The sequence below is a fragment of the Tenrec ecaudatus genome, chromosome 6, assembly GCF_050624435.1.
Source record: "Tenrec ecaudatus isolate mTenEca1 chromosome 6, mTenEca1.hap1, whole genome shotgun sequence".
NCBI lineage: Eukaryota > Metazoa > Chordata > Mammalia > Afrosoricida > Tenrecidae > Tenrec > Tenrec ecaudatus.
This window is the reverse complement of record NC_134535.1, coordinates 163,229,540-163,240,366: the sequence shown is the minus strand read 5'-3', so window position 1 is coordinate 163,240,366 and position 10,827 is coordinate 163,229,540. Positions and strand designations below refer to the sequence as shown.

Here is a 10,827-nt window from a genome sequence, read left to right as displayed (position 1 = left end):
TATTATCTAATTCATATACCAAAACCGGTGGTCATGAATCAATTCTGATTCATAGGGACCCTATAGGGCTGCCCCTGTAGGTTATGGAGACTTCAAATCTTTACAGGAGCAGAGCCTCTCCTTTCTCTCTCAGAGTGACTAGTGGATTCAAACCGCTCATCTTGCCTCTTGCAGCTCAGTCTGTAGCTCACTATGCCACAGGGCTCCTTACAATTCATACAAATTACTCAAATTAATGACTAGCAAGAGTTCAAAACTCTGTCAGTGACTAATAATAACATGAGAATAAACTAAGCTCATTGTGGCGATAGCACAAGACAGGTCAATTCATTTCCTTGTTTGTACTAGTCCAACAGATAACTTTTCTTTAAAAAAGAATTCTTTTTTTCCCCTCTTAATTCAACCACTTGCAGCTTGTTATCCCAGCACCACTCCCACCCCTGCCCCAGTCCCATTTTTCTAATTAATGCAGAGATCTTAACTCTGAAGTCTTTGTTCTGTTTTCCAGCATTTAATTCTAGAAGTTTTAGGATAGTTCTGTTGGAAAAGTGTGACATTCTTTCCTGCGATGTCTGATGCAGCGCCTTATTGGAGAGGGGAGTTGCAGATGCCACTTCAAAAGTTTTCACAGCTTGTCTTTCTGAATGTTTGAAACGGAATATTTCCTTTTATTTTTTAAGTCTCTTTTGTTTTGGTTTTAATGCAACCGTTTTTTTTTTTTTTCCTTCCCAGCATCCCAATCTCGGTTTCCCTTTGCTTTATCTGGTTAAAGAAATCAAAATACAGCAGAATTCTTTAGGTTGTTCATATCCTCAGCAAGTGTTCTTGTCTTAGGAAAATCTTGGCTAGTGAAACCTAACTAGCTTTCAAAGGTCAAAGAGATAATGATTAAATCATGCACCTCGCAAGGAAGGTTGTAACCTTGCTCCAGTTGAACATCTAAGCTCATTTACATCCCTTGGGGAGGGGAGGTTGGGTGCAGGGTGGGAGGAGGTAGTCTTCTGGAACAAATAAGAAAGAAGTGCAAAGTGACTGGATGTTCCCCAGGTCAAAGTACAGCTGCCCGGCGCACCGTTCACCGGTCTCCGACACTCAGTCTATTGAAGTCACCTGAGCTGACCTGACCGCCCAGGTGGGCTGGTGAGGGGGAACATGTCTTTCCCCCTCCTGTGGAGTTTGGCTGTTTGGTTGACATTCGCTGAACTAGGCGGTGAAGCTGGAGGACCCGAGCTGCAGAGACGCGGAAGAAACACTGACCTGCAACAGTAAGTAGAGGCAGGGGCCATTGCTGGGATGGACAGAAGAATGACAGATTGCCGTCCCGTCCATGGATTGCAGAGGGTTCCAAAGGCTGTGATCTTCTCAGCAGCAGATTACTGCCACATCTTTCCTCCTTGGCATGGCTGGTAGTTTCTGCAAGGGACAGCTCATGAGTGTGGAACGTCCATCTTGCTGTTAGCAGTGCAGGGCTTCCTCCAGCTTTCCCAGCTGGTGAAGCCAAGGTGTCCTTTTTCTTGAGGAAAGCAAACTCATTGAAGAGTAAACAGGGAGAAACATCGGGAGGGAGGCAGGAAGACACCTTCTCAGACGTTTTTCATGTATCGTTTTGCAAATAAGTCAAAGAGGCCATTAGGAGGAAATATGTCCAGAAACCTTGCAGAGAAGGAAATAGCAGAGAGGGGAGAATTCGGCTGAGTTAACCCTAAAGAGAAAGGCGAAACTTCTTTAGCCTTTCTGTGCTGATTACTGATTTGCTCTATTTGAATTCTATAGGCCCCGGATTGCTACAGAGAGAGGAAACTTGGTGTTTCTGACTGGTTCTGCCCTGAACATAGAATTTAGGACAGGATCCTTGGGGAGAATTAAATTAAATGATGAAGACTTCAGCGAATGTTTACAACAGGTAAGCTACGCTGATGATAATATATCGAAGTAAATTCACATAGCTCTGCGGGGTGACATTGTTGACTAGGCTTATGTGAAGCTGTACCTTAGCCCTCAGCATGTGGAGATGGGCCTAGTCTTGGTGAAGGACAATGAACGCGGGGTTAGGACAGCCAGAGGGACTAATCGCAGTGGAAAGTGGCTCCTTGGCCAGGGCCACATACCCTGGGCTAGAGAAGGTTCCGGAGGTCTTATCAGAATGCCTCTGGCAGGAAGAGTTTAGATGTGACCTGAGAAGACTCCTAACCCTCTTGCCTTGTTGTCGTGGTCCACTGAGTCCATTCAGACTCATGGTGACCCTATAGGATGGTCTGGAATAACCACAGGGGGTTGCCTCAGCTGCAGCCTTTAGGGGCGCAGATTATAAGGTCTTTTCCCTGGGCAGCTGCTGCTGGTGGTTTCCAACCGCAGAACTTTCAGTCAGCAGATGAGCGCTTAACCATGGTGCCACCAGAGTCCCCTGGCTGACTGTTTTCAGGAGTTCAGTGAATACTTCATATTCACTACATCGTGCTAATACGTACCACCCCGTGCCTGCATCGTCAGCCCTAACGTTAGAAGCTAGCACCATTTAGAGCTTCCTATGAGCCCTGGTGGTAGAGTGGTTGGTTAAGCACCAGGATGCTGACTGCAAGGTGAGCAGTTCGAAACTGCCAGCGGGCTCCTCGGGAGAAAGACTAGGGTTTCTACTCCTTTAACATGTGACAGTGTTACTCCAAGGAGAAGTGGTCCCCTGCCCTGTCGGGTCCGTATGAGTCAGAATTGACTCAATGGCCCTGACTTTGTTTGCTGGTTTATATATGCTATGTCGATCACTTCATGTGCATTTTCATTTGCTGCCATGTGGTGGACTTGTATTATTACATTCAGAGGGCAGGCAAAGGGACCCTGCAACAGTTAAGTGACCTGACCCGGTCACTCAGTCAATGGAGGAGCCTAGATTTATAACCTGAGTCAGGTGACCTCAAGTCGGGTTTCTCAACAAGTCCCCTAAACTGTTATGACGGTGAAAAGAGTTAGATCATGTCCAGTTATGTCATCACTAGTTTAGTCTGACATTTATGATACATGGCATTATTTGTGTTTCTATAACACGAGGCAGTGGCATACTACTCATTTATTATGTCCTTAAACCCTTTTCCTATAAAATATGATTTTTGCTAACATTTCCCTTTTTAAAAATTAGATCCAGAGAAACAAAGATGACATCGTGCAGTTAAAAGGGGGTGCGGTTGGTGCGCCTCAAAATATCACCAGTCAACTCCATCAGCTTAATTCCAAGGTAAGTCAGACCCACATGACTGGAAGGGACGGCTTCTTCATTCCGTTCAATTCAACTGTGCCGTGTTGGAGTTCTGTAGCCTTCTTTAGAAATCTAGGTGACACTGGCACTCTGGCGACATGACATCCTTCTGACAGAGGAGAAGTGGTCACAGCCAGAGGGTCTGAAATGGCTTGCCAAGACCCCTTGCTGAGGGCTTCCAGGCTCCAGCCCTTTTCGGATTGATAAAGCGGATGTGCCCCTGGCCCTGGCCACGATGCACTCAGCTCAGCTTCTCAGTCAGTTATGCTTCTTTCAATAATCAGCAATTTTCTTAGGTATGATCTGGAAACGAATAAGAAGGAAGGGGAACCCGGGGGACAAAGAACAGAGAGGGAGGAACTGCCAGGAAGTGGGGAACGATCATGAAGTGAATCCACAGCAGAAAGGGTGCGGAAAATACGGCAGGGTTAGGTTATCCCATAAAACAGGCCTTTGATGTGGCTAATGGATGTTTTGTTTTTCCTCCCCTGCTAGCTTGCGGATCTTGAGAGAAAGTTTCAAAGTTTACAGCAGGTAAGTCCTCTAGCTACTAGATAGCTAACAAGTTTCACTGAGAGTACCCCAGAATCACAGATCCATCTGGTGGTCCTCATTTTAAGGATGCACGGACAATTCCTATTTAGGAATGTGTTTGCCTTTTCCCATCAGTTTATACTTCCCAGTCCCAGAGTAATGAAGTGGCTAGCCCGTGACATTTTGACCTTGAGTTTGACAGACCGTATGATCCTTCCCTTACAAGGTCACCCTTTAACTGTGATCAAGTGGCCTCACCATGCGGATTGTGACAGCCAGCACTAAGTTCCCGAAGGCCGCGCATCTTCTCCAGCCCTATACTCAAGAGGTGGGGACAAGTACATTATGAAGTACTTCAGACTTCCTAAAGTCATTTGCTGACAATTAAATTTACACTATTTACTTATTTATTGGAACAATTTCTTAAAGCAAGCATTCCCTAACTTTACCGTGCTATATGAATGGCCTGATTTTAGGCCTCATGCTCTTTGTGCAGCTAGCGAGCCTCTTTAAGTCTTTCCTGGAATGGAAGTCTTTCTGCCCTGAGAAATACACAAAACACCCCCATAATTGGAACTCTTAACCGGAAAGTCCAGTGAGTCCAGGTTCAGAATTTCTGCTCTAAAGTTCTTCATCTCTTTTGATTATCCTTCAAAGCGTTGTCTTCCACTTTGGGCATTTCTTAAGTTGGGCGATCCAGCCCATCTCTCCCTGTTTCTGATTTAGGTCACTGGTTGTCCTTTCAGCCCTCACCCTTTTAGAGAGTGACGTGAGATGAGAAAGGGCTAAGATCTGAGGAACAAGACACGGAGCTGGTTTTGAATGGCCTAAATGGTGTGACGATTTCTACCAAAGACTTAGAATTAGAGGCTGTCCTCAAAATGAGCCCAGAGATTCCTTCCTGCCCCCCTCCCCCCCAGATTGACATGATTCCAGAAATGTGAGCGCTTTTATGATTTTGGATTAAACCACACTCTTTGGGATCCACAGTCCCTGCCACTCCTACCTATTGTCTTCCTGCTGACTGCTTTTGTGTACAAGAGGCTCCCGGCCTTAAGGCAATTGTGGCTAACTTCCTTCCCAGTGCTCTTTGATGAACAGAGCGTCTAAGTGATGGGCTAGCACAAATATAAGCCAAGATGGGCGGTGACCAAGGATTTCCATGGGACAGCTTCCAGACACAGGGCTTGGCTCAGGGACCAGGGCCAGTGCTGTGGCTAAGGTTAGGCATTTGGCTTTGAGACATTCATTTCAACTTGGGAGGGCATGTGATGCTCTGAATCTCAATCTAGTAGTTTATGGAGGTTTTGTGACCTGTGAGTGGCTAGGCTTAATTAAAGAAAGGGCACGTGACATTGGCTTTGATACCTGGTCCTGGACTAGGGTCTCGCCTAAGACCCATGCCCCACGTCATGTGTGCATGTGGTGACACTGAGGCCTTGCCTGTGCCTCACTTTGCTTATGTAGACATTTTTTTGTTAAAAAAGTCAAATTTGTGCTCAAAATGGTTGATCTGACTGATCAACGCGAATACTGGCATGAAAAAGAATCCAGGAAGAGACCCCAGAAACATGGTCACCGGAGTTCTGACAAAGATGGTACTGCCGTGTGGTGTCAAAAAAATGGATTCTTCTCGAAAGGGTGTGGCGTGAGGTCGGATGTCCTCTGGCTTGTTCCTCAGTGGGACAAAAAGAACAGGGAGAGTTTCTGTGTGAGTCACTGGATATTGGGAAAACATGTCATAAAAAGTGTGTTCTGTGATTGGGGCAGGGAATGTATGGATGTGCTTTATAAAATTGATGTATGTATATGTATGGCTTGTGGTAAGAGTTGTTTGAGTCCCTAATAAAATGTAAAAGAAGAAAAGAGAAAAAAATGATTAGGGCAAAGACTGTACAGATGTGCTTTATACAATTGATGTATGTATATGTATGAACTGTGAAAAGAATTGTATCAGCCCCAATAAATTGTTAAAAAAAATTGTTTTCCAAGTCAAAAAAAAAAAGTGTGTTCTGATTTTAACTCTGAAACACAGAACTGGTTTATGAGTAGGTGGAAGGAAGAGTGCCGCATGCCGTAAAGACATTTTCTTCTGGTCACAGAGGCATTAAAAATCTGACGCAATTAGAACTGGGAGCGGCCCTGTGGCATGACCTTCCAGGCTGCGCAGACATGGCAGGTCTGTTTGAGCCTCTCCTCTCAAAGCAGCCCTGTGCGTTGAGTGGGAGTGTATCAACGCCCCCACATTTCAGTCTAAGAGCTCAGAGTGAAAAGAGGTCCGTTATCTTAACCTGCTGGAGAAGGCGAGGCAGCAAAAGACAACCCCATTTCAAACACGCATCCTAAAGATAAACCACCATAGACACGAGGATGTGCCGCTTTCACTGTTGTTTCCCTCCCTCCTGTATACTTCTCAGTTGAACAATGCTTTTCAGAGAGGAGAGTTCATCTCTGGCCCTCACAGTGAGGCACTCATTAGGAACTTGGCTCCTACCCAAAGGTTGCCTCTTCAAACCCACCCAGAATGCCTCTGGACCCAAGCCTAGCAATCTGCTTCAAAAGGGTCACAAGCCTTACACCCTAGGAAGCAGCCTTATTCTACACACATGGGGTGGCCCTGAGCTGGCGACAGTCACCATAGACACCTCCACAGCTCCCGCTGGCACAGTGGGTAGTGTCAGCAGTTTGAAACCACCAGCTGCTCCAGAGGGGAAAGAGGAGGCATTCTGCTCCTGCAGAGGACAATCTCAGAAACCCACAGGTGCAGTTCTACCCTGTCCTATGGTCTTGGCAATTAGTTTGAGTTTATTCCCTAAAAAGTTGATGATTAAACTGAGGACAACGTCTACTAACAACAATTCCTTTCACAATACAGTCGATTTGAAGAAGATGGATAACCGTTTTAAAGATGGGAGAAATTGTTTTCAAGAATTGAGAAAGACATCAGATTTCCTGGGATTAGGCTGTAAACCTCATAAGCATCTGCACCCAATGATGCTTTGTACTGGCGCCCACAGAAGGGGCAATTGGCTCACAGCCCTTTTGGCCCTGTCTTTGTTTTAGGCGGTGGACAAGAATGTGTGCAGCAGCAACCCCTGCCAAAACGGTGGAACTTGCCTCAACCTGCATGATGCCTTTTACTGTATCTGCCCATCACAGTGGAAGGTGAGTCAATGGAGTCTTTGGTTAAAGGTGACATGGAGTCTGCACCTGCCACTTCCCTTGGAATCACTCAGACCTATTGAATTCTCTGTGACGTCCCTCATCAAAATGAACTACCTCCTCTATGCGCCCAAATTAAAACCATGGCAAGTCTATTACATAACCCACTGGAAACTTAGCCCTCTGATGGAGGGGTTGCCTTTATTAGATACCTACCATGGAAAGGGAGCCAGGGAGCCCTGGTGGTGTAGCGGTTACACATTGGGCTGCAAGGTTGGCAGTTCAAAACCACCAGCTTCTCCTGGGAGAAAGATGAGGCTTTCTACTCCCCTAAAGAGTTTACAGTGTCAGAAACTGACAGGGGCAGTTCTGCCCTGTCCTATAGAGTCTCTATGGGTCGACATTGACCTGCTCAATTGCAGCCAGGTATTTTTTTCCCCATGGTTTTGTCTAATAATGGTGGAAACATTCCCAATATGCATATTTCCCTCTACTTTGTTAAGTAAGCATTCCCAGACTCAGCACTGGATGGAAACCAAGATTAGTTTGTATAAAGATTGTCCTCTGCTAACTAGTGTGATCTTAAGAAAATCTCTTTGGTTCTATTAGCCCAATCTGAGTTCCAGAGAAAGGACGACTGGAGGTTAATATTAGTGTGTGCATTTGACTTTCCTCAAGACTTACTATTGCCAGTGTTCAAACTCTAACACAGATCCCATGAATATCGGGCCCCAGGTGCCTCTGTGACTCCTGGTAAGCAATTTTTTTCTTCAAATATGAACACAGGGTCCTCTATGTTTGGCTGATGTTAATGAATGCGAGATTTATTCTGGAACACCCTTGAGCTGCCAGAATGGAGCCACGTGTATAAATACAATGGGGAGTTACAGGTAAATTTTTCTTTCTTCTTTCCCTCCCTCTGTTCCTCCCTCCTTTCTTTTTCATTTAAAACCAAGGAGTATTGGGGATGGACGAATCTATCCCATAGTTAAGAGTACCCAAAGTTACTTTCTCTATGACTACTGAAAATAAGTACTGTGTGGAAATATGTAGTTCTTATTTAACATCTCTCTCATCATTCATGTAAATTAAGAGAAGCTCACACGTCCCTCAACTCAGTGAAGGTTCTAGTGTCCAGGGGGCCGTGCTGTCTGGAATAGAGCAGGAGGGTCCTGGGACAAGATGGTATAAGAATTAGTAAGAGTCAGACCCTGTAGTTCTCATGGGCCCATGAGAAGAGTTAGTACCAGGGAAGGAGGTGGGTGGGTGTTGAGGAGTTGAGATCAAGGAGTTCAATCAAGAAGGATGAAATGTTTTGAAATTGCTTGTGGTGGTCAAGATGGCACAACACTGCTTGATTTCATTGAACTGTGGGGTGGTGTGATGGCTGGATTCATTTGCTCCTAAGAAAACGCCAAACAAGAAGCATTTATCTTAATAACAATAGGCAGCCAGGGCAGAGTTTTGAGTTGAAAAGAGCCATCCCACCATAGGAACTGATCACACCTGTTCTCAGTCTCTGAGGAGTCTCCCTGAGGAGTTGCCTGTGGCACAAACTTGAGTGCAGGATGGCTAGCCCAAGGTCACAGATGTGAACCTACCCGGTGACATCTTGGAAAACAGGCCTCCCCCCTACCCCCCCTCCCCACCCGAAAGGGCCCACAGCCTTGACAGAGTTATGGAGAATTCTATTCTGCGATAGGGGATCTCCAAAAGCCAGAATTGAATGGTTGGCACTGAACCGAACAATAATATTAGTCGGGATATCTCCATTCAATGGAAATGTCTTCAGTTAACTCTCATTGAGTTTCTCTAATTATCTGCAAGGTCCCATATCATAAGCATTATACAGCTCTTATGTTTCTTTCAGGTTTAGGGGGCTTGGTGGTGTAGTGGATCTGTGTTGGGCTGCTAACTGTAAGGTTAATGGTTCAAAACCACTAGCTGAAAAACAAAACAAAAAACCCCTGGCCGTGCTGTGGGAGAAAGACAGTCTCAGAAACCCAATGGGCAGTTCTGCCCTGTCCTATAGGGATGTCTGAGTTGGAATCAACTGGTTGGCCGTGAGTTTGGTTGTTTTAAATATTTCCTTCTAATTTACTTTGTTAAGTGACTTGTCCACAGCACTCCCATGCTGGCTCAAGTCTCAGCGTCCCCGTCCGACCTAGGGTAAAGTAGACATCAGAATGCCTCTGGGTTCCTGTCCTACTCTAGGAATATTGGTCATGAAAACTAAACTGGATCACAAATTATCTTCCTATTAATCAAGTCTGAAATGTCAAACTTACTATTATCTTTTTTTATTTTAAAGCTAGCTCTAGATATTACTATCCACATTTCTGGCTGGGCTCTTCTTTCTGTGATTATTGAAAAAAATCAAGAAATCGATTCTCTTATGGCATGAACAAACTCTTTTACTACTCTGTGAGATAATCTCATAAGATTTAAAAGTGATTATTTGCTTACTATTTTCTGTCCTATCTTCAATTCCCTTATTATAATACCCATTCTATTATTTCCAGAAAAAGTGAGTTCAGTTCATTCTTATCATCTGTTAAAACTCTATTTCTTAAACAACTGACTATAATTCTTCCTTTATATTTTAATTGATCCTTTTATTATCTTGATCTGATTTTAAAAAATTTTTGCTCATATCCTAGGTTATACTTTGATATTATTCAATTTATGGTATCTATATCCATAAATTTAAACTGTCTACAAAACCAAAATTAGTCAGCTGAGCCTGAAATAGAGTATTATGTTATCACAGAGCCTGTAGCCTTCAGAACTTTTAATAAATGGCTACCCCACCCTTGTTTATTTGTTTGTTTTTAAGCATTCAGGCTTCGGCTAGAAGCCTTCCCTAATCTTTCATTCCCTTGAAAGCATTATCTCCTGATTACTGTTTATGGGCATTTATCAACCAGGATTACAACTCGCAGATACCAGTGGGGAAATGTTCTGATTCCTTTAGACTTTCTGGACTTCTAGGTTCCTAAGGAGTCCTGGTGACACACTGGATCACATTAAAGTTTGGTTAGCAGTTCAAACCCACTAACTGCTCTTTGAGAGCAATGAGGTGGTCCTCCTCTATCCTAGAGGGGTCAAGAAGAGTCAAAACGGACTCAAGGGCAGTGAGTGTGGCTTTTCATTTTTCAGGTCTCTAGGAATAGCTTAAGGACCCCTGACCCCTAGTGGCCTAGTGGTGATCATTGGTTTACTAACTTCAAAGTCAACTGTTGGAGCCCATCAACTGCCTTGTTGAAACCCAAAGGAGCAGTTCTACTCTATCCTCTGGGGTCTTTATGAATCAGAATGGACCCTGGCAGTGAGCTTGGGTTTTGGAGGAGGAATCTCTTAGAGATAAGATCTTGCTTCTGCTTTTCTTTATCATCACACTCTGAGCTTCTTGAACCTTGGACACAAATGCCCTTGAAAGGATCTTATCAGTCAACAGCATGCCGGAGAAGCCCAGATAGGGTGAGATGCATCGCCCAAGGCACAGTTTTGTTTTAGCAGCACATTATTTCCTTGCCTACAAGATAGAAAACAGAGGCCAAACAACCAAAACACCCCCATAACTCTCCACAGTTATTTGCTGTACATGAGTGGTTATACATTGGGCTGTTAACTATAAGGTCAGCCGTTCAAAACCACCAACTGCTCCCAAAGAAAAAGATGGGATTTTCTATTCCCATAAAGATTTAAATGCTTGGAAATTCACAGGCAGTTCTACCATGTCCTATAGGGTTTCCATGAATAGGAACCCATTCAATGGCAAAGAGGGGCTAGAGTTGCTGTTTTCTTTGATCCTGATAATGAATCATTCTTTTTGTATTCAGTGATGGAAACTTCTTGAGATCAGAATTTTAAGTTGCTGAAGT

At 44.4% G+C, this 10,827-nt stretch overlaps 1 protein-coding gene across 1 annotated transcript in view; it reads left to right on the top strand.

Moving 5' to 3' along the window:
- The first annotated feature begins 1,094 nt into the window (after nt 1–1,094).
- CUBN (cubilin) overlaps nt 1,095–10,827 on the top strand; it is a 306,910-nt gene continuing 297,177 nt past the window's right edge. Inside the window, exons 1-6 of the mRNA XM_075552448.1 lie at nt 1,095–1,265; nt 1,774–1,903; nt 3,131–3,226; nt 3,743–3,781; nt 6,845–6,946; nt 7,730–7,833. Of these exons, the coding sequence (XP_075408563.1) occupies nt 1,153–1,265; nt 1,774–1,903; nt 3,131–3,226; nt 3,743–3,781; nt 6,845–6,946; nt 7,730–7,833 (584 nt within the window). The 5' untranslated portion in view covers nt 1,095–1,152. The remainder of the gene's footprint in view (nt 1,266–1,773; nt 1,904–3,130; nt 3,227–3,742; nt 3,782–6,844; nt 6,947–7,729; nt 7,834–10,827) is intronic.